The following is a 20893-nucleotide window of genomic DNA, read 5'->3' as shown; positions in this document are numbered from 1 at the left end:
GAGACACGGCCGTGCCTGTGAGGCACGGCCATGACTTGGCTGGATTCTGTTTTGAAGCACGGCCGTGTCTGTGAGACACGGCCTCTGGCTGCTGCTGAGGGGAAGTGTTGGCACGGCCGTGCCTGTGAGGCACGGCCTGGACTTGATGGTATTCTGTTGATGCACACGCCCGTGCCCTTTGAAGCACGGCCTGGAAGCTGAGAGACACGGCCGTGCCTATGAGGCACGGCCCTGTCTTGCCTTGTCTTCAATGGGTACTCCGTTTTTACCCGTTTTTGCTCCATTTTCCACCCTGAAACATATAAAAACACGAGCAGATCTCCGAACTAGGAAATGTAAGATATGTGCCTAAATGCATGAATATGGGATGCAATGTACACAAGAATTAAGCAATAAACTCAGAAAGATGTGCAAATAAAGCATAAATACATATATACATCCTACGCACATCAGGAGGAAACACGAGAAACAAATATGACATATGATAAGAAATAAGCATAAGATATGACATAAACATAAGGGAAAGGAAATAATACAATAAGGACATAGCAGAATCATACAGAAAGCTAAAACAGCAAGTCAAAATAACATCAAAACAGAGTAGCAAGGCAAACATCACAACCAAATGACAAGTCAAGTATCACGCATGTCAACCCAAAATGACATCGTGCCAGTCTCGGGATCTACCACGACATCCCTAAGAGGCAAATCAGAATCAGCAGCTGCATCAGTAGGAACATCATCAGGTGGGGCATCAACAGTAGGAGCAGCATCTGAAGGCGCAGCATCGGAAGGCTGTGGAGGCGGGTGACCAAGCATCCATGACTGCATCATATCGTAAAGGCTGGTCATCTGGCCTCGCATCTCTGTGAAACCAGAGTCCACCCGCGTCTCCAGCCTCGAGAAGCCTGCTTGATGTGCGTAGGATGTAGATATGTATTTATGCTTTATTTGCACATCTTTCTGAGTTTATTGCTAAAATCTTGTGTGCATTGCATCCCTTATTTATGCTTTTAGGCACATATCTTGTATTTCCTAGTTCGGAGATCTGCTCGTGTTTCTACATGTTTCAGGGTGGAAAATGGAGTAAAAACGGGCAAAAATGGAGTACAATTGAAGACAAGGCAAGACAGGGCCGTGCCTCATAGGCACGGCTGTGTCTACTCAGCTTGTGGCCGTGTTTCAAAGGGCACGGGCGTGTGCCCAAACAGAAGACCAACAAGCCTGGGCCGTGCCTCACTAGCACGGCCGTGCCAACATCCTCCCTCAGCAGCAGAGGGGTCGTGTCTACCAGACACGGCCGTGCTTTGAAACAGAAGAAAGCCAAGTCATGGCCGTGCCTCACAGGCACGGTCGTGTTACCATCCAGAAGGGAGCATCTGCTGTTGGCCGTGCCTACCAGGCACGGCCGTGTGCCAAAACAGAAGGGTCCAAGCATCTGGCCGTGCTTCTAAATATTATATGTTGGTTAAATGTTCATTATATATGTATGTGTGTATTATTATTTTTATAATTTAGTTCAAGACAGTTAAAAATTCTGACTACACCATTGAATATATCCTTGGTATGCCATAATTTCTTACAATAACCACACTTTCTATTAATATGTTTTTCTCCACTTATAAACTCACTTTTAGTGTTGTATTAGATTTTATAGTTATGGTAACATAGCTACATGCTTACCCATATTCCTTATCTGATGGAATACATCATTCAGTAAATTTCATATATACGCACGTTTTCTTTCAATTATTTTATGAAACTTTGTTGCATTAGTAGTAAAGTTCTTATCACAAGCTACAAAGGTTTAAAAAAAAAAAACAATACTAAGCAATTGTCATCTCATTTTATTTGGTTTCAAAAACGCTTTTCCTCGACTCATATACCTGCATTACTTGATTGGGAAAAGTATGAGCAATTACATTCCAAATGGTAATAGAAAATATATTCAAAAATATAAACGAGCAAGTCCGAGCGAACTAATTTAAATAATTAACATTAAATATATAGTACAAAACATTAAATAGCAAAAATATTTGAAGCTGAAAAATAGGTGAAAACCAATCTGGCCCATCCGAGAAAATGGAGAAAATGGTAAACGAAAAAAAAAACACAAACGGACCCAAGTCATAATATTTTGCATGCGTTTGGATTTTGGATCGGGGTTCAAACTTTTATAATCTAATCAGGTTAGGTCAGATCAGACTTCTCTTAAAACCCACTCGATCATAAAACTCAAACTGATTCATAGTCTTGTAACACTCAAAAAAAAAAAGAACTTATTCGTACAAACCATTGGCCGGCCCATCTAATGGGATAAGACTTTATTATTGTTATTGCAATAAGCCATAACCAGCAAATCATATTCTTCTTGTACGCTAAAAGTTGTGAACTATAAAACCATAACCAGGAAATCATATTCTTCTTGTATGCTAAAAGTTATGAACTATAAAACAATAACCAGGTCTCCTTTCCATATGGAAAAAAATGAGTCGCTGGTATCTCAAACTAACTTTTCCATACATAGTAGGCCTGCATGGGATGTAGATCTAAGATACTGACTGCCTGACCCATAAAATTGCAAAAGGGCGAGATGTTGCAACAATTGGGAAAGCCACACTTTTTCATCTCTCAAAGAAACGGAGTTCCACCATGGCCTCTTGGCGTCTGGGTGAATACCAAGCAGTGGCCTTTGCTGAACCAAGAACCTTCAAAAGCCCAGTCGATTGCAAATACTGATTCCTCTACTTGAACAACTTTGTTTCTTTCACTTGGAGTAAACAGAATTCTGGAATCTACTCGAAAACTGAAAGGCCCAATCATCTATGAAGTAGAAACTGAAATTAGAACTTCAGAAAATAGTTGAAGGTTAGTCAATTGTTCTGTGCTCTCAAAAGCAGCCAATCTCTACCGTTACTTCGTAAAGGGGCACAAAAGTCAAGATGTTAGGAGAGGTAAGATATTGGCACAATGTTGTTGTAACAGGAAGAAACAGCACGTTTGTCTGACAAAGAATTTGCATTGTGTTCTGACACAATCACCATGGAGCATGCATCCAATGGAAATGCAAATACGCAAAGAAAATCTAATATACAAATTTTCTACAAAAGGTACTCATTACACAAGTTTCTTAAATTCCACTACCTACTGTTTCCCTTTGAATCATAACAAACAACTACATAGTAATCCCAAACAACCTAACAAAAGATCAAAGCAAGCAGAACTATGTGAGAAAAAACGTGTTATAGATGCACTTTTCAAAGACCAAAATAGAATACCTAATTGTTTCCATTGCTACACATGGGAAATCAGTGTGTAATATAGATGTAATTGATTAAGGATATTACCGAAAGTGGTTATGGGGTATTTGGTATTCATGTCATATTTCCTACATCCATGTAATAAGGGATGTGAAGGATTCAAGTTGATACTAATTATGATTTTCCCAGGATGGACAAAAGCCCAATCCTCAGACCCAATGGATGCTTAAAACTCTGAAACTAAATCAAATCCAGATAGATCAAGCTGTGGGATTTATATGAGAGCAATTCATGGTTGTTATTATCATCAAGCTTTGTTTGTTCCAAATATTTTATTATATTCAAATCTTATTCTTCTCTTGAGCTCTATGCAAAATAATATCACTAATAATATTAAAAATACATAAATCATCTTTTATTATATTGAGTACTGTTTTCTTTATTCTCCCTCTATTCTTTGCACCTTCAACACTAATAAATTCACTTTTCTAACAATAGAAACTTTAGCTCACCTTTGAACATGTTTATCTCATGTCAAGCTATTTTTCTCATTTTATTATTCATTGGAGCAACATTGCTCTCAAATTTTAATGTTTATTTTATCCTTTCTAATAACGCCACATATTATTCTTACCATTCTCATCTCTACTGCATTACATTTTGTATCTATTTGTTCCCTAAAAACACAACACTCTAATTATGTGCATAAGATTTTCATCTTAGCAATAATTGCAATTTAATATAGCACCAATAGATAATAAAATGAGAACAGATAGGTAGTATAGACATTCAAACAAAATTGAATGTGTGAAGGATAAAGGGAGGCAAAGAAAACTTTCCTTAGATAATTAAAGAAAAAAATGAATATTGATAGCAAGACATGTATAATAAATGGTCGCATAATTTTCGAGTAGTCAACTGCAATGTGGTTTGTTTGTTATTATGATAAAACTTGTGTTGGATATCTTCAAATAAAATAAAATCAATCCTTTTATGTATATTTTCCCCAAGAGGAGAACCAACCTTCAAGTTTGTACTATGTATCTACTTGCAAGTTCAGTTGCACTGATGGGATGAATCATGAAGATTCTCTTCCAAGGTACATTAACCAAGGCATCGACGATGGTACAATGTAAAGGCTAATCCAAATATATCGGTGCCTATAAGTAACTTGTCGAAAAACTAAAGCATACATTATAAATATGATTAATCCAAAACTGTGCCAACATCATAACATGTTCTTGTAATTGTGGGATTGTAACTACCATGCATAATCCTTAGGTATCTTTTTGCAGCTCCATGAAAATTGCATTACCTGTTGTTGTAGAGACAGTGTCAACTCAGGACAAACAGCACAAAGTTGTTCTAGGTTCAGTTCTTGAGAGTTATATAAATTCTGGGCCAAACCAGCAACACTGCTTAAAAATGATGAACCTGAGGGAAAATGTATTTGCGCATTTAACCGTGTTAGATCAAGAAAAGGCCTCTGAAAATTTCCATACTGAGCTGATGTAGAAATAGATGCAAAGAAGTCAGCAAAGGCTGCCAAATTATTTCTTTGGGCACATATCCTTAAGGCATGGGATGCCTGCAAGTGCAACCGTTCTTCATCGCTGAACCGTGCTGAGCAATCTCCCAAAGATACACTGGCTACAGTCCCTATAGAAGACACAATCCAAGAATTCATAAATAGCAGTCTTGTTTGAATTTTAGTGAAAGCCAAACTAGGTAACAAATAAAATGAACTACTAGTAGAAAATCATGAACTGAGATTTCTATGCTACACAATTCCAAGCATATAGCAGAAATTAGCCTGTCAGTTTGAGCAAGTTATTTGAAAAATTAAGACAAAAAAATAGTATCTTACTAGACTTAAAGCATGTCATGATTAGACTGGGACTTCCATATTTTCCTATCAGCTACAATTAGAACAAACAACTAATAGAAACTAGTCAATACACTAGAAAAAGTAGACAGTAAACTAGTAAATATCCAAAATTTATGCAATTTTAACAGCACAGAAAAATTCAAAACCTTGAGAACTATCAAGGCCATATAAGTAAGCATCTAATAAAATGCTACTTATCTTGCTTATTTCTGCTAAAACATAAACCAAAATTAGTTGTTGTAAAGAGCAGATAAGAGTGGAGTCGCAGTTTAAACTCATGACAAGCATATAAGATTCGGAGAGGAACATGCATTTAGTCCAATTCAGTGTGCATCAAAATATGCTGCTATTTACTGCATGATTGACTGTTCTACATATTTCATACTAAGAAAAAAAAATATTTTCTAACATATGCTCCATAGAAAATATAACTAGAGGCAGCAGATGGCAACCTTATCTCAAGACTGGGGAGTTTAATGCTATTTAGGAAGATAAGGACTCAATAGATTAAAAATTTTGATTTAATTTTAACTCTAAATAATAATATAACTAATAATAATAGATTAACAAAATGTAAAATAAATAAAGACGAATATATAAAATTTATTTTAAATTCTTATATATTTTAATGGGATAAATTAATTAAGGTTTGACGAAGTCTGTTTGGGTTATCCTATTGATTGAATAATAAAAACTAAGTTTATTTAATCAAACCCTAGGTTTTGATTACACCTCTTTGCCACTATGCCCACCTTGTGCACCGCCATACCACCGCTACTCTTCCTCCTCCCCCATATCTGAGCCAAAGCCAACCGCCGCCGCAAGCCTCCTTATTCACGACTTAAGTTACCACCCTCAGCCCTATGTCACCCCGAGCCCCTTGTCAAGGAAATCCTTGTTGTTGAACAACTTTCAACCGCTCCCCACCGGATTCCACCACCTCGGTCTTGATCGCACTCAACTCTATAGAGGAGCTACACTAGCAGTTGCATTGCCGTGACTCCGACCACGTGGTGTGAATTGGACAACCGAGGTCGTGTTGTTGGAGCTCCTTCAATCGATTTCCCAACCGTGCACAACCTGTTTGAGTTCCCTCTCTTGTCATCGTCGACACCACTGCCGCCTGCACTTGCCACCAACTGCAGGCCAACCCACCGTCGTGAGCTGCCACCGGAGACCAAGACGAAGAAAGGTTAGGTTTATTAAAGGGATATTAGGGTTTTGTTTTGATTGATGAATAATTAAAGCTATTTTGATTTAACTAATTAGTTAATTAAGGTTTGGTTAATTAATCTGCAAATGTGATTAATTAAAGTTTATAATTAAAAGATTGATTAATTAATTAATCAATAGTTTGATTAAGTTATTAGAATGATTAATTAATTAGTAGATTTAATAATTAGATAATTAATTAAGGTTATCAATCAATTGATAGATAGATTAAGGAATTAACAAATGAAGTTAATCAATAGGTTGATAAAACTATTTGACTTTATTACTAGGATTACTTTAGTGTTGACTTCGTATTTTGTACTTGTAGGATTCGAGCTCAAGGAAGACCCTCTGACTTGAAGATGGTTAGGACATTCTATAGTAAAGGTGGGTAGTTCTTTCCTTTGACCTCTGTAGATTCTTTATCCTTAGCATATAATTATTTTATTTGATTGTGCAATAGTTATTTTTATCTTCATATCCACTCATCGTTTCTTGAGCTTGATCTTTTATTTACTTGCCCTTATTTAGTCTCCTTGTTAACGATGTTATTTATTATCATTTATATTTACTCCTTTATGTTAGCGATAGTATACCGTAACATAGTAGGTAGAGTATTCTCTTGGTTAACATTGTTACCGTTTTACTTAACTGTTAATATATATATATATATATATATATATATATATATATATATATATATATATATATATATCAGTCCATAAGATCTAATCATGGTATCGCGTTGTCCGCAGATAGTGTACATCTTGAATGCTCACAAGACTCGGTCATGGTAGCGTGTATTATCAGTCGCAATTAGTAGCTAAATAGCTACCTACACCTATCTGTCCACGAGACCCGATCATGGTAGCATGTTTTGCCAACCATAGATTGTGATTCGTTGTGCATCTTGACTGGTCACGAGACAAGATCATTGTAGTGTATAGTCACCCATAAACAGTAGCTAGAAAACTACTTGCACACTCTATCTGTTGATAGTGTGTATTGTCGCTCGCAAACAGTGACTCTGTATATATACTCTGATTGCCCATAAGACCCAATCATGGTAGCGTGTATTGTCACCTGCAGTCAGTACCTTTGTGCATGTGTTTGGATGTATGGTATATACTCCCGATTTACTGGTTTATGTCATTTTTGCTAAATGGTTATGTCAGTGCTCTTACTTTTGTTAGTAATATTACCTAAGACTGTTCCTTTGATCTCCATGCATTTTCGTATGATTCACTATCTATCTTATACCCACTGAGTTATTTATACTCACTACCTTTGACTTCCAAGTTAATAGGTACAGGATATGTTGTGTCGATCACCCTTGCGTTGCTCAAAGATCATTCGCTTGTCGATCACAAACATTTTCTTTTCTTTTCTTTTGTCATCACACTATTCTTTCTTTAGTACTTGACACTTGTTATTTATTTCTGTCCGATTGTTTAACTTTTATATTTTCTAAAAATGTATGTTTAAGACATGCATGCAAGCTTTTAAGTTATATTTATATACATACTTGGTGGCCTTTCTTTATTGTCATTTATCGCTTCTATGTTAGCAACATTTGGCTTCATATTATGAGATTGTCACTAAGGGGTATTCCCCATCATTAGATGACGATTTACACCCCAGGGCATGACAATTTTTATTGGTATCAAGGTCTAGATTGCGATGCCTACTTATGGTTTTGTGTTTTGGAATTTTGTTTTGTTTTATTCGATTTATGACTTTTCAAGTTTTGAGACCCTAGACAAGCCGAAGGACATCTCTAAGTTATAGGAAATTAGTGTGTTTGTAGTTGTTACTATACCTTTCCATTACGTACTCACTTGGTCATAGTAGGAAATGTCACCTAATGAAACCGCCCCTACTCATGATCGTTGTCAAGGTCGACCTCGAAAGCGACCCATTGACACTTAGGGAACTCAACTCTGATGCAAACTAATGAAGAGTCGGAAAGTGAGGGTCTAGCACATCAATAACCTAATGGAGGTCAAGGAACGAACTTTCAAGGAGCACCAACAACCGTACTCTCTCCTACCACTACTAATGGGGTAATGGACAAGGCAGGTGTAACAATACTAGTCCAGTCAATAGAGGATCGATGTACTCTATTCCATGAGAATTCTGACGCATGGACCGCTCGTACCTAGTTGGATAAAATAGAAGTACATTCGGATATATAACCTGCACTAAGGCTAAAGGTGAAGCTAGCTACATATCATTTGCCAGATCAAACCATTACTTGGTGGAAATTATAGAAGATGATTTTCAGAGAACAAAGCATCACTTGACGATTATTTCTAGAGGCTTTTTAGATATAGTGTTTCTCTACACTTTTTGTGTAGTTTGTCGTCAGGAGTTCCTAAACCTTAAGCAGGGTCATCATAATGCAATGGATTACAATGCGCTCTAGAGGCATTTCAAAGATAGTGTTTTCCTACTCTTTTTGTGTAGTTCGTCGTCAGGAGTTCTTGAACCTTAAGCAGGGCAATCATAATGTAATGGATTACACTGCGGAGTTTAGTTGACTAGTCGAATGTTGCTCCCACCTAGTAGCTCAAGACCATGACTGCATGTTTCAATTCACCCAAGGTCTTGTAGCCTACATTCGGATCAAAATGTCTAAATCCTCTACTGGCATTTATCAAAAGGGTTAGATCGAGTATTTATGAGTAAAATTAGGAGAGTTCCAACATGAGATCATGTGGATTAGCTGTAACAACACCATCAAGGAAAGTATTAAGATCCAACCAAGAAATCAAGAGTTGCCCCTTGGACTTTGGAAGTCATACCTTAGTCGTAGATATACAAGTATTAGAAATGGTGGACTTTGACATCATTCTAGGCATTAACTGGTTGACCACTGGCCATGTCACAGTCAACTGTCGATCAAGAGTAATAACCTTTCAACCTCCGAGCCAACCATCTTGGGAATTCATCGAGACTAACAACGAAGGGATATTTTTCCGACACTACAAGCCAAGAAACTATTATCCAGTAGATGTCAGGGGTATCTACTATCATTGATAAGATCTAATGAGGATAGTACATCACTCTTCTTGAATGTTCTTATAGTTCCAGAATACCCTGATGTGTTTCTAGACGAACTCCCTAGCTTGCCACTACCAAGGCAAGTGGAATTCGCGATCGAAATACTTTCAGGGACGATTCCAATATCAAAGATCTCATATCGCATGGCGCCAAAGGAACTAGAAGAACTAAAGCTGCAACTTTAAGAGTTGTTAGATAGCGAATTCATTTGTCCTAGCATCTCTCCATGGGAGCTCCCGTCCTTTTTGTTAAAAAGAAGGATGGATCAGCTAGAGTAAAAGATGCAGACGTATAGAAGACGATGTTTCGCACATGGTACGGACATTACAAGTTCTTAGTAATGTCGTTTGAGCTTTACTAATGCTCCAGCCACCTTTATGAATTTGATGAATCGGGTGTTCCTAGAGTATTTGGATTGATTTGTCATCATTTTCATGGATGATATCCTAATATATTCAAGATCAAAGGAGAAGCATGAATAACATCTCTGCATAGTTTTAGAGACGTTACAGAAGAAACGTTGATACACGAAGTTTAGCATATGCACATTTTGGCTATCCTCCATGGGATTTCTTGAACATGTGATTTCTAGCAAAGGCATTTCTGTGGATCCTCAAAAGGTAGAAGTTATTACCAGTTGGGAAGTTAGAGTGCTTACTAGTGTCTATGGTTGCTCAGTCACCTTTAGTCAAATGAATCATGGAAGCACAAGTTGGAAATCAACACATCAAATTCTTAAGTAGTGAATTAGATTCAAGACTACAGACAAATTCATGCAAGGTTGGGACTCTCTCCGTTTTCGCAAAAGACTGTGTGTTCCCGAGACACACCTGATTAAAGAAGACCTACTCCAAGAAGTGCATCGATCACAATTCGTTGTCCATCTGAGAGGTGTCCATATGGATCGAGACCTAAAATGCTTTTACTAGTAGAACAATGTGAAGAAGGATATTGCGAACTTTATAGCTCGATGCTTGGTGTGTCAACAAGTAAAGGTAGAACATCAAAACCAGCAGGCGTACTTCAAAAGATTTTTGTACCTAAGTGGTAAATGACAACATATTACAATGGACTTCATGGTGGGATTACTAAGAACTCGGAAGGGGCATGATTCTATTTGGAAATCGTTGATTAATGAATCAAATCCGTCCATTTCCTACCGACCCATAAGACTGACTCCTTGGATCGTTTAGCAAAGTTATCCTATAGGAAAATGACCAGGCTTCATGGAATACCCCTAAGTATCATTTCTGACCGAGACCCCATTTTAGCTCGCAATTCTGGCAGAGTTTCCAACAAGTTACGGAGACAAAACTCCATTTTAGTACAACATTTCATTCTCAAACCGATGGACAGACAAAGCGCATCATTCAGATACTAGAGGATCTATTACGAGCATGCATAATGGACTTTGGAGGCAGCTGAGAAATATGTCTAGTGAATTTTTCTCACAACAATTAACTAGACAGTAATGTGAGCGTAGTGGAAGCACAGGGGGCTCATAACTCATAGAGTAGTAATTATCTACTTTAGAAGTAGATCATCATGTAATTCATAAGGGAAGCTAATTCCGTGACATTTAGGAACTTTTTAAGATAGTAGCATACTGCTTAATTGTTACCCCTTAGTGATGCAGCGGATAACTATCACTTCCATTGATTCGCCCACGCATACCGGAAGTGATCTTCTAAACCCTGTTGATTCAATAGAATGATAGGAGATGGATAATCAAACTTGACGTTTGGAAATAAACGACGTGGCCGCAAATTCTTATTAATAAAAAAACTAAAAACCCTAAAGCAACTAAACATGTGTTTAAATAAACTCAAGACTCTAACATTGCAAAGACGAAAATGCCCTTAAAACCCTAACTTCACAAAAATAATAAAAAAGACTAAATTTCTCTTTTATTCCCGTATCATTCTCTCCATGGTAGAGAAAGTTTGCCCTTGAATTGCTAATCATATCATCATCAGAAGCATTGTCGACACGTTACTGTCTTCTCGATATGATGCAACGGAAAGTTATTAAATCCGTTGATTCACACATGAATACCGGAAATAATTTTCTACAACCTGTTGATTCAACAGAATACTAGGAAATAAGAAAGCAAAGTTCGCCATTCCCGAAGGAGACGGTGGCTGACTCCACAAGATCAACTTCACTCTAATACCAACTAACGCAGCAGATAACTATCGGTTTCGTTGATTCTTGCACGAATACTAGAAGCAATCTTTTAAACCTTGTTGTTTCCGTAAAATGTCAGGAGATAGGCAACCAAACTCGATGTTTGGGAAGAAACAGTGCGGTCGTAAATTCTTATTTATCAAAAATTGAAAATCCTAAAATAACTAAATATGTATTTAAATAGACTCAAGACTCTAACATTGCAAAGACGAAAAAACCCTCACAACCCTAACTTCACAAAAATAATAAAAAGACTAAATTGCTCTTTTGTTCACACATCACTTAGTTTTAGAAGAGGCATATAACAACTTCCATATTTTTAATACAGAAGTATGTACTTGGTTCCATGCATATCATGGAGAATACCTTAGTGTTTGTTCCAAATTGATGTGACCCATAAGAAATATCTAGTTTGTATCCATGATCGAAAAGAATGTCAATTGCGAAATAAGACCATCTAACGGAAGGTTGGGGAACGACAAGTTTTGGACCCACAAGGTACCCAACGAGATACGAAATTAGTACAGATCATCCAACAAAGATTGATGAAAGCTCAAGATTGACAAAAGAATTATACGGATCGCAGACCCATAAGAAATATCTAGTTTGTATCCATGATCGAAAAGAATGTCAATTGCAAAATAAGACCATCTAACGGAAGGTTGGGGAATGACAAGTTTTGGACCCACAAGGTACCCAACGAGATACGAAATTAGTACAGATCATCCAACAAAGATTGATGAAAGCTCAAGATTGACAAAAGAATTATACGGATCGCAGACGAAGACTTTTAGAATTTGAAGTAGGTGATCATGTATTTCTATGTGTTTCACCCGCCAAAGGGGTTAAGAGATTTGGCCTGAAAGGAAAGTTAGGCCCTCGTTATATTTGACCATTCAATTTGTTGTGGATTCATGAGACATCTTTCTCCTTGGATTCACATCACTCCGATCCTCGTAGGAGTACATGATGTTTTTCATGTCTCCATATTGAGGAAATATGTACCACATCCTGCTCATATCCTAAAGACTATATCAATCTCACTTCAGCCAGATGCAACCTACAAAGATATTTCAATACAGATATTGGAACATAAGGAACGTCAACTGCGGAAAAAGACAATCCAACTTGTAAAGGTAGGATGGCAACACCATATTGATGAGAAAGCCACTTAGGAGCTGGAAGACAACATACAAACTCAGTACCCCCATCTATTCACTTAGGAATGTAAATTTGGGGTTAGTGGGGGAGAATGTTATATCATGAAAATAAATAAATATGCATATATATATTTAGGATGATAAGAACTCAATAGATTACAAATTTTGATTTAATTTAACTCTAAATAATAATATAACTAATAATAATAGGTTAATAAAATGTAAAATAAATAAAGATGAATATATAAATTTTATTTAGGAATTTTCAAAATTTACAATAATTTTTATATATTTTAATGGGATAATTCGATTAATATTTGGGGAAGCCTATTTGGGTAATCTTATTTAAGCTGGGAATTGATTAAATAATAAAAGCTAAGTTTATTTAATCAAACCATAAGTTTTAATTACCCCTCTTTGCCACCGTGCCCACCTTATGCACCACACCACCGCTTCTCTTCCTCCTCTCCATCTCTGAACCAAAGCTAATCGTCATCACCTGCCTCTCTATCCACAGCCTTTGCCTCCATCCTCAGCCAAATGTCACCCCGAGCCCCTCGTCGTGGAAATCCTTGTTGCCGATCAACTTTCGATCGTTCCCCTTCGGGTGCGACCACGCCAACCTTGATCGCACTTGACTCTGTTGCAGAGCTACACCAAGGGTTGCACTATTGTGACTCCGACCGCGTGGTGCGAATTAGATGCCCGCAGTTATGCTACCAAAGCTCCTTCAACCGATTTCCTAACCGTGTACATCCAATTTGAGTCCTTTCTGTTGTCATCACCGGTGCCACTATTGCCTGCATGCGTCGTCGACCATCGGCCAACCCCACCACCATGAGTTGCCACCGAAAACCAAGAAGAAAGGTTAGGTTTATTAAAGAGCTATTAGGGTTTTGTTTTGATTGATGAATGATTAACACTATTTTGATTTAACTAATTAGTTAGTTAATTAAGGTTTGATTAATTAATCTATAAATGTGATTAATTAAAGTTTGTAATTAACAAATTGATTAATTAAAAGATCAATAGTTCGATTAAGTAATTAGATTGATTAATTAATTAGTAGATTTAATAATTAAATGATTAATTAAGGTTATCAATCAATTGATAGGTAGATTAATGGATTAACATATGAAGTTAATCAATAGGTTGATAAATCCATTTAACTTTATTACTAGGATTACTCTAGTACTTAGATTGACTTCGTATCTTGTACTTGTAGGATTCAAGCTCATAATAGACCCTCTGACTTGAAGACAACTAAGGCATTCTACAATAGAGGTGGGTAGTTCCTTTAACCTCTGTAGATTCTTTGTTTTTTTTGTTTTTAGTGTATGATTCTTTTATTTGATTGCGCAATAGTTATTTTTACCTTTATATCCACTCATTATCATTTCTTGAGTTTGACATTTTATTTGCTTGCTCTTATTTGATCTCATTGTTATCCATGCTACTTATTGTCATTTATACTTGTGCCTTTATGTTGGCGATAGTGCGATAGTTTACCGTAACATAGTCGGTAGAGTATTCTCTTGGTTGAGATTGTTACTGCTTTACTTGTTTACTGTTACTTCATATATATATACCCACGAGACCCGGTCTTGGTTGCATATATTGTCGCTCGCAAATAATGATTCTTTATACTTCTTGATTGCTCACAAGACACAGTCGTGGTAGCATGTATTATCGCCCACAATCAGTAACTAGATAGCTACTTGCACACCATATCTACCCACTAGATCAAATAGTGGTAATGTGTATTGTCGTCCGTGAGCAGTGGCTCTTTGTATATATATCCTAACTGCTCACGAAACCCGATCATGCTAGCATGTATTATCGCTCACAATCAGTACATAATTTTTATTTGTGCAAGTTTTTGTATGTACGGTATGTACTCCTAATTTATTGGTTATACTTGGTTAAGTAGGTTAGTAGATGGTTATGTTATTACTTTTGCTTGGGTGGATGGAATTTTCCTTGTGATGTTGCCATGCCTAGTTTAGTTTTGCATAATCATTGATAATTATCTACTTAGTCAACATAAGCTAATACCTGTAAATATTGTTGCTTCAAGATTTTCAAGTGAGAGGAGGCACGAGATCATAGGATGTTCATAGAAAATAATCGATATGGCAAAGAGACTGCATTTATCTTGTCTAAGTTGATAGCGTTTTGTTTTTTGTTTCATGTCGTGGTTGGGGATCCTATTGTAGTGTCATCATGTAATTGGAGTTGCGGTATTTTAGTTCTAATGTAATAGCTAAACAAATGTTAGTCTTTTAGTATAAGGTAATGTGACTTAGCTTTAAAGTTTTCTTAATCATGTGGTTGTTTGTGTATGTTAGAGAAGGATGAGTCTGATTATCTTTTCATTTTTGTATCTCATCAATAGGATGGATGGATGAATATAAACTATCAAAGGTCCCCTTGTCATACTACCCAGGCTCAGAGTAGGTTGACCTACCTAAAGTGGTTAATGCAATTTTCTAGAATAAAATTAGTTCCGACCTAAACTTTTACTAGGTCAAACTTGTTTTCTAGAATGTAATGTGTGAATCCAAAATATTGATATGTTAATCCATCCTTAGCAAAGGAGTTTGATGTCCAACTCTCTTATTTTAGGTCGACTTACACAAGCTAAACCTAAGGTGCAAGATCCAGGTTTCGATAATGATGGTGCAATCATGTCATAGCATGTGTTCAAGTGGTTTTGATGTTTGGATAATATTTAAGGCAATGTTGGTTGTTTCATATGAATGTCAAGTGTGTAGGTAAACTTAATATAGGTTGCAGTTACAACTAAGGAAGTCCAGAGAGATTCTTAGAAAGGAAAAGTCCAAATGGGCACTTGGCATGTAGAAAGTCTAAGCAAGTCGAGTACCAAATGCTAGACAAAGGAAGTCCCAGCAAATCAAAACCGGATGCTAGATAAAGGAGGTCCCGATGAGTCAACAAGGATCAAATGTTATGCACAAGAAAGAAATTCCAAAAGCGAGGAGCTTTTTGACAAGGAGGAAATCTCGGAGATTTGGAAAACCTTCTAGCACCAAAGTCAAGACAACAAGTGCTAGCACTCTAGAGAAACAAAGGCAAGCGCGAACTCAGGATGGAAGCGGCTAGAGAAGGCATGTTAGTCGACTAAAGGTTCGTATCAGTCGATAGGAGAACTAGTAGACTGAGCACCAAACAAAATCAAACAGAGTATTTTGTTCATTTTGATTTTGATGACAGTCGACTACTAGGCATCACTTAATTTAAAGTCGTCTAGCAATCAACTAATGAGCCCAATGGTAATAATCCAGTTTATCGTTGATGCTCGAAAAAGTAACACATAGCCATCAAATCACTAACAAGAGTCGATTGATGATGCTTGGCCAATCGACTACTCACCTGGAAAGCCTGATTTTGGGGAGAGAGGAGAAAGTTGTTGGTTTGGCTCTATATATGGGTCAAGGCAACTAGGAACTAGAGTGGGAAAGGCCCTAAGTGCTCAAAGTTTCCAAATCTATTTCTCTTGTAATTATGATTGTGAGGTGTTCTTGTGCTTAAGTTCTTAATCTTATAAGCGAACAATTGTAAGAAAATGTTTATCCACCTTTAATTTCTTACTAAGAAGGAGATCATTCTACATTTTAGAATTAATTGCAATAATTTCATATATTATTGTATTTTCAATGCGCTAACTTTGTTTTATGGAGAAATTAATAGAGTATTCACCCCTCCCCCTCTACTCTCTCTTGGATCCTACAAATAGTACCAGAGCAAGGTAGCTTCCAACAGACTAACTGCCTGAAGAAGCACACATTTAGAAAGAGATGACTTCTCAAGAGGGGATTAGCATTGCAAGACCACCATATTTCTATGGAGTGAACTTGGAGTATTATCTAATGGTCGATATTGAGACCTAGTTGTAAAGAAGGGTTTTAAAGTCCCAACAATTGATAATGGAGAAGTCCTTGAATTAGATACATGGTCAAATGAACTTAGAAAAAAGCTCAAGGTAATGCCAAAGCTTGAGCTCAAAGCTAATGCCAACAGTCCAAATACGACACTTGTCCATATGTTTAGGGAAAACTTCTTACAAGTTGTAGTTTGGAAAGACTTACAATTAAATATTTGTGGGTGTTTGGTTATAAGGCATACATTTTAAATACCAAGAACCATCTTGGAAAATTTTCGACAGAGGTAGATGAAAGAGTCCTAGTTGGATACTTCTTAACTAGTAGGGTATATAAAGTGTACAACAAGAGGACTCTCAAGATTAAAGGTTGAGCAATCTTCTAATGTTGTATTTGATGAAAACCCCAAAGTAATCTATTGATAAGGATATTGATAGAACCTTAAACAAAAAAATTACCTTTGGACTCGAAATTAATCTTAGATGGCAATGTTCAAGGGGAAGCTAGAAGCGAATCGAATGATGAAAGAAGGGAGGTAGAGAATCTGGCGGATACATCTCAACCACCTAGGTCACTTAGGGTTAGTTCCAACCATCCCATTGAACAAGTTGTTGATGGAGACATATCTCAAGGAGTAAGGACTAGATCTTACTTTAGGAACTTAGGAAATCAAGATGCCTCGATATCTCAAGTTGAGCCTAAGAAGACTATATATCATACATTGTTAGAACTAGATTGGGTGTTAGTGCTGCAAGAGGAATTGACCCAATTTGTAACGAATAAAATTTAGACTTTAGTTCCTAGACCACAAGAAAAATCAATTATTGATATTATAAGGGAACTGTAATAAGAAACAAGGCTAGTTTATTCTCGTGGTTTCACCCAAGTTGAAGGATTAAATTATGATGAGACTTACACCCGCGTAGCTCATCTTGAATCTATCTAGATGCTTTTAGCATTTGCTGCTCACAAATGGTTGAAGTTATTTTAGATAGATGTGAAGTCCGAATTGTTAAATGATTTTATTAGAGAAGAAGTCTATATAGAATAACCATTGAGATTTTAAAATGTAGACTTTCCCAAGGTCTTGTATGTGCTAAAACAAGCACCCTGAGTTTGGTCTCTCATCTTTTCTCATTTCTAAAGACTTTAGAATGGGACAATTAGATCCCACCTTGTTCATTAAGTCACATAAAAATGATTTTGCTATTGCCCAAGTGTATGTTAATGATATTATTTTTGGGTCAACCAATAGTGATTTCCTTCGTAAATTTATTACTCATATGGAGAGTAAATTTGAGATGAGTTGGTAGGAGAGTTGAATTTATTCCTAGGACTTAAAGTCAAACAAATTAAGCAGGGAATCCATGTCAACCAAATGAAATATGCCAAGGAACTTATTATGAAGTTTAGCATGGAAAGTGCTAAGGAGTTGTCCACTCTAATAGCCACAAGTGTTAAATTATATCATGACCCAAATGATAAACCAGTGGATCTAAGTATTATAGGAATGTCATAGGTACCGTTAGTGGACAGGATATGTTATTTGTGGTTGGCATGTGTATGAGATATCAATCCTGTGACAAGGAATCAAATTTGATTGCCATTAAGAGAATTATGAGCAATCTCAAGGGAATTCTTAATAGGTCTTTGGTATCAAGGGATTGATGCATTTAAATTGGTAGTTTACTCCGATTCTGATTTTATGGGGTGCAAATTGGATAAAAAGAGTACACTAATAGAGGATGTCAATTTCTTAGATTTCACCTATTAAGTGAAGTAGCTACAAGTAACATTGTGTTGCACTATCCACCACGAAGGCCAAGTATATGGCTACAGGTGTCATAAATGTAAATTTTTAAGGACTAAATTGTATTTTAAAATAGTGGACTAATTTGTGAATTAAAACCTAATCCCCTTCTTCTCCCCACTTTTTCATGTCCTGTTGCTAGTTTTTTTCTTTCCTCTCTTCGCCGCAAATGAGTAATGTTGCTTCCTCTCTTTTGTCTGCTACCCGCCGCCTCCACCATTAAAGTCGTTGCTTAGCACACCCACCCTAGTGATCTCTTTCTTCTTAGATCAATGAGCACCTTCATGCTATCCCCTCACCTTCCTCGCCTCATTTTCTCATCCCCCATTAACTTTGAACAGAGGTGTGTCCTCTATCGTGTCAGCTCTATCCACGCTTTCTTTTCTAATAATGTGCTTTAATCGATGAGCTCAACCACTGTATGAATTCCTTCTCCATTGTGTATTGTTTTTAGGATCCTCAAACCATTATAAATGAAAGAGAGTATATCCCTCATAATGGAGCCATCACGAACATACTCGTAAGAAGAGAAACTCCTCAACTAGTGGCTTTGTTAACGGAGATGAAGGATGGCCTGATGTTGTGAGGAGAAAAGTGAAAGCCCTTACTCAAAAGAGAGTATACAAAGATTGATGCATTAGTTAGTTGGTCCATGTGCTAGAGTCGTCGTTAGGCTTAGATGAAGCTGATCAAGTTTCTTATCGCCCAATTACCATATTTACCATGGTTTTGTGTTGATGATCACAAAGAGGAAATCATATGGTCATGCAAATGCTAAAATAAATCTCTACATTAGAGGTGGGTTTTTCTTGATTGTTTCATTTTAATTACCTTGTGCATGATTCAATTTGCAAAAATAGATATACTGATAAGGTTATTGGAAACAAAATTCTTTACATGATCTTATATCTATTCTTGTTGCTTGATAATTTTCTTCCGTATTGCTTTCTCTTTTTATATTCATACTTGATATCTATTTTGATTGTTCCCTTAGAGAACGATGACAAATTAAATTATCTAATTATGCTAATTAATAATGCAATAAATGAATCAAACTATAGAGCTTTGGCTCTATGTTCAAAAACGGATTGCCTTAACACTTTTATTAAATTAACTTAAATTAATGAAATAATAAATATAACACCTACATTAGAAAGATTCAGCTCTGCGCTCCGAAGAAGTTGCATGACTCGCTATGTATGAAAATAAAATGAATTACATATATTATAGAGCATTATCTTCGCACTTAAAAAGAGCCCTTAGGTTTTTTCACGCATGCGTAGGCTTCGACCATTTTATATGAGATGACTTTCTCGCTGGATGAATTGCAGATCGTTTACCTTATTCTATGTGAGATGCACTCAGATGGATTGCTAGTCGTTCATTCGATATATGTAAGTATATGTGTATACACATGATATATTTCATATTAGGTAGATTGAGGATCATTCAACTTATATATATACGATACATCTTTACTGAGTATATTGCAGATCATTCACCCTTTATATATATTTACGATGTATTTTGTATTGAATGGATTGTGGGTCATTCACTCCACGTGTATACGATACATCTTTAACGGGTCATTCACCCTTTATATATATTTACGATGTATTTTGTATTGAATGGATTGTGGGTCATTCACTCCACGTGTATACGATACATCTTTAACGGGTCATTCACCTTATATATTCATATATGATTTTGATGCATTACATTTTGGATGGATTGCAAATCGTTCATCCATATATACGATGCATTCTTTATTAGGTAGATTACAAGTCGTCTACCCTTATATAGTATGTTTATATGTGGATTTTTTGATAAATTAAAACAGGAATTTTTGTAAAAAATAAAAGAAAAAATACGAGAAATGATGAATTCATCTAAGAGTTGATTTAAGAGAAGTTTACAATAAGAAAAACCGTTGAAAATGAACATGTTGATTAGTTACTCTTTCTTGGATTTTGTTATGAAATATCTTATTTGATATCATGTACTTCTCTCTTAAGCCCACTTTACATTTTGTGCTCACATTATGGAGTTTTTGACCTTCAAGTTATTTGCTAACATGTATGCATAGTATTAGTGGAGTTTTCTTTTAAGGTATGTATTTTCATTTAGTTTGGTTTGTATGTTTTTACTCTGACACTATTTAAAGCTCATGCGTGGTGAGCAAAGCTAGCTTCATGGCAAGCCTAGCTCATGCGAAGCGTGACAATGGGAGGATGTGTGACTCAATTGTTGTGGATGATGCATACATTTGAAGACTATGGATTTAATTACAAAAAAGTTCAAGCATTGTGTAATAATGTGAGTGCCATTAATTTGACTAAGAACCCGGTCTTACTTGAGAGAAAGCTCATAGGGACCATATAACAAGGGGAGACATAATATTTGACTATGTA

General features: G+C 36.4%; 1 protein-coding gene across 1 annotated transcript; it reads right to left on the bottom strand.

The window, feature by feature from the left end:
- Positions 1-2315: 2315 nt before the first annotated feature.
- LOC141831061 (protein TRIGALACTOSYLDIACYLGLYCEROL 4, chloroplastic-like) lies at positions 2316-13266 on the bottom strand. Its single transcript, XM_074718502.1, is given in 4 exon segments — positions 2316-2714; positions 2716-2823; positions 4576-4919; positions 13182-13266. Coding segments are annotated over 4 exon segments (627 nt in total). The 3' UTR covers positions 2316-2624.
- Positions 13267-20893: the final 7627 nt, after the last annotated feature.

The sequence above is a fragment of the Curcuma longa genome, chromosome 6 (genome assembly GCF_044706935.1).
Source record: "Curcuma longa cultivar G26 ecotype Majalengka, Jawa Barat chromosome 6, ITB_CL_G26_1.1, whole genome shotgun sequence".
NCBI lineage: Eukaryota > Viridiplantae > Streptophyta > Magnoliopsida > Zingiberales > Zingiberaceae > Curcuma > Curcuma longa.
The sequence above is the reverse complement of the archived record's forward strand: the minus strand, read 5'-3'. Positions and strand labels throughout refer to the sequence as shown.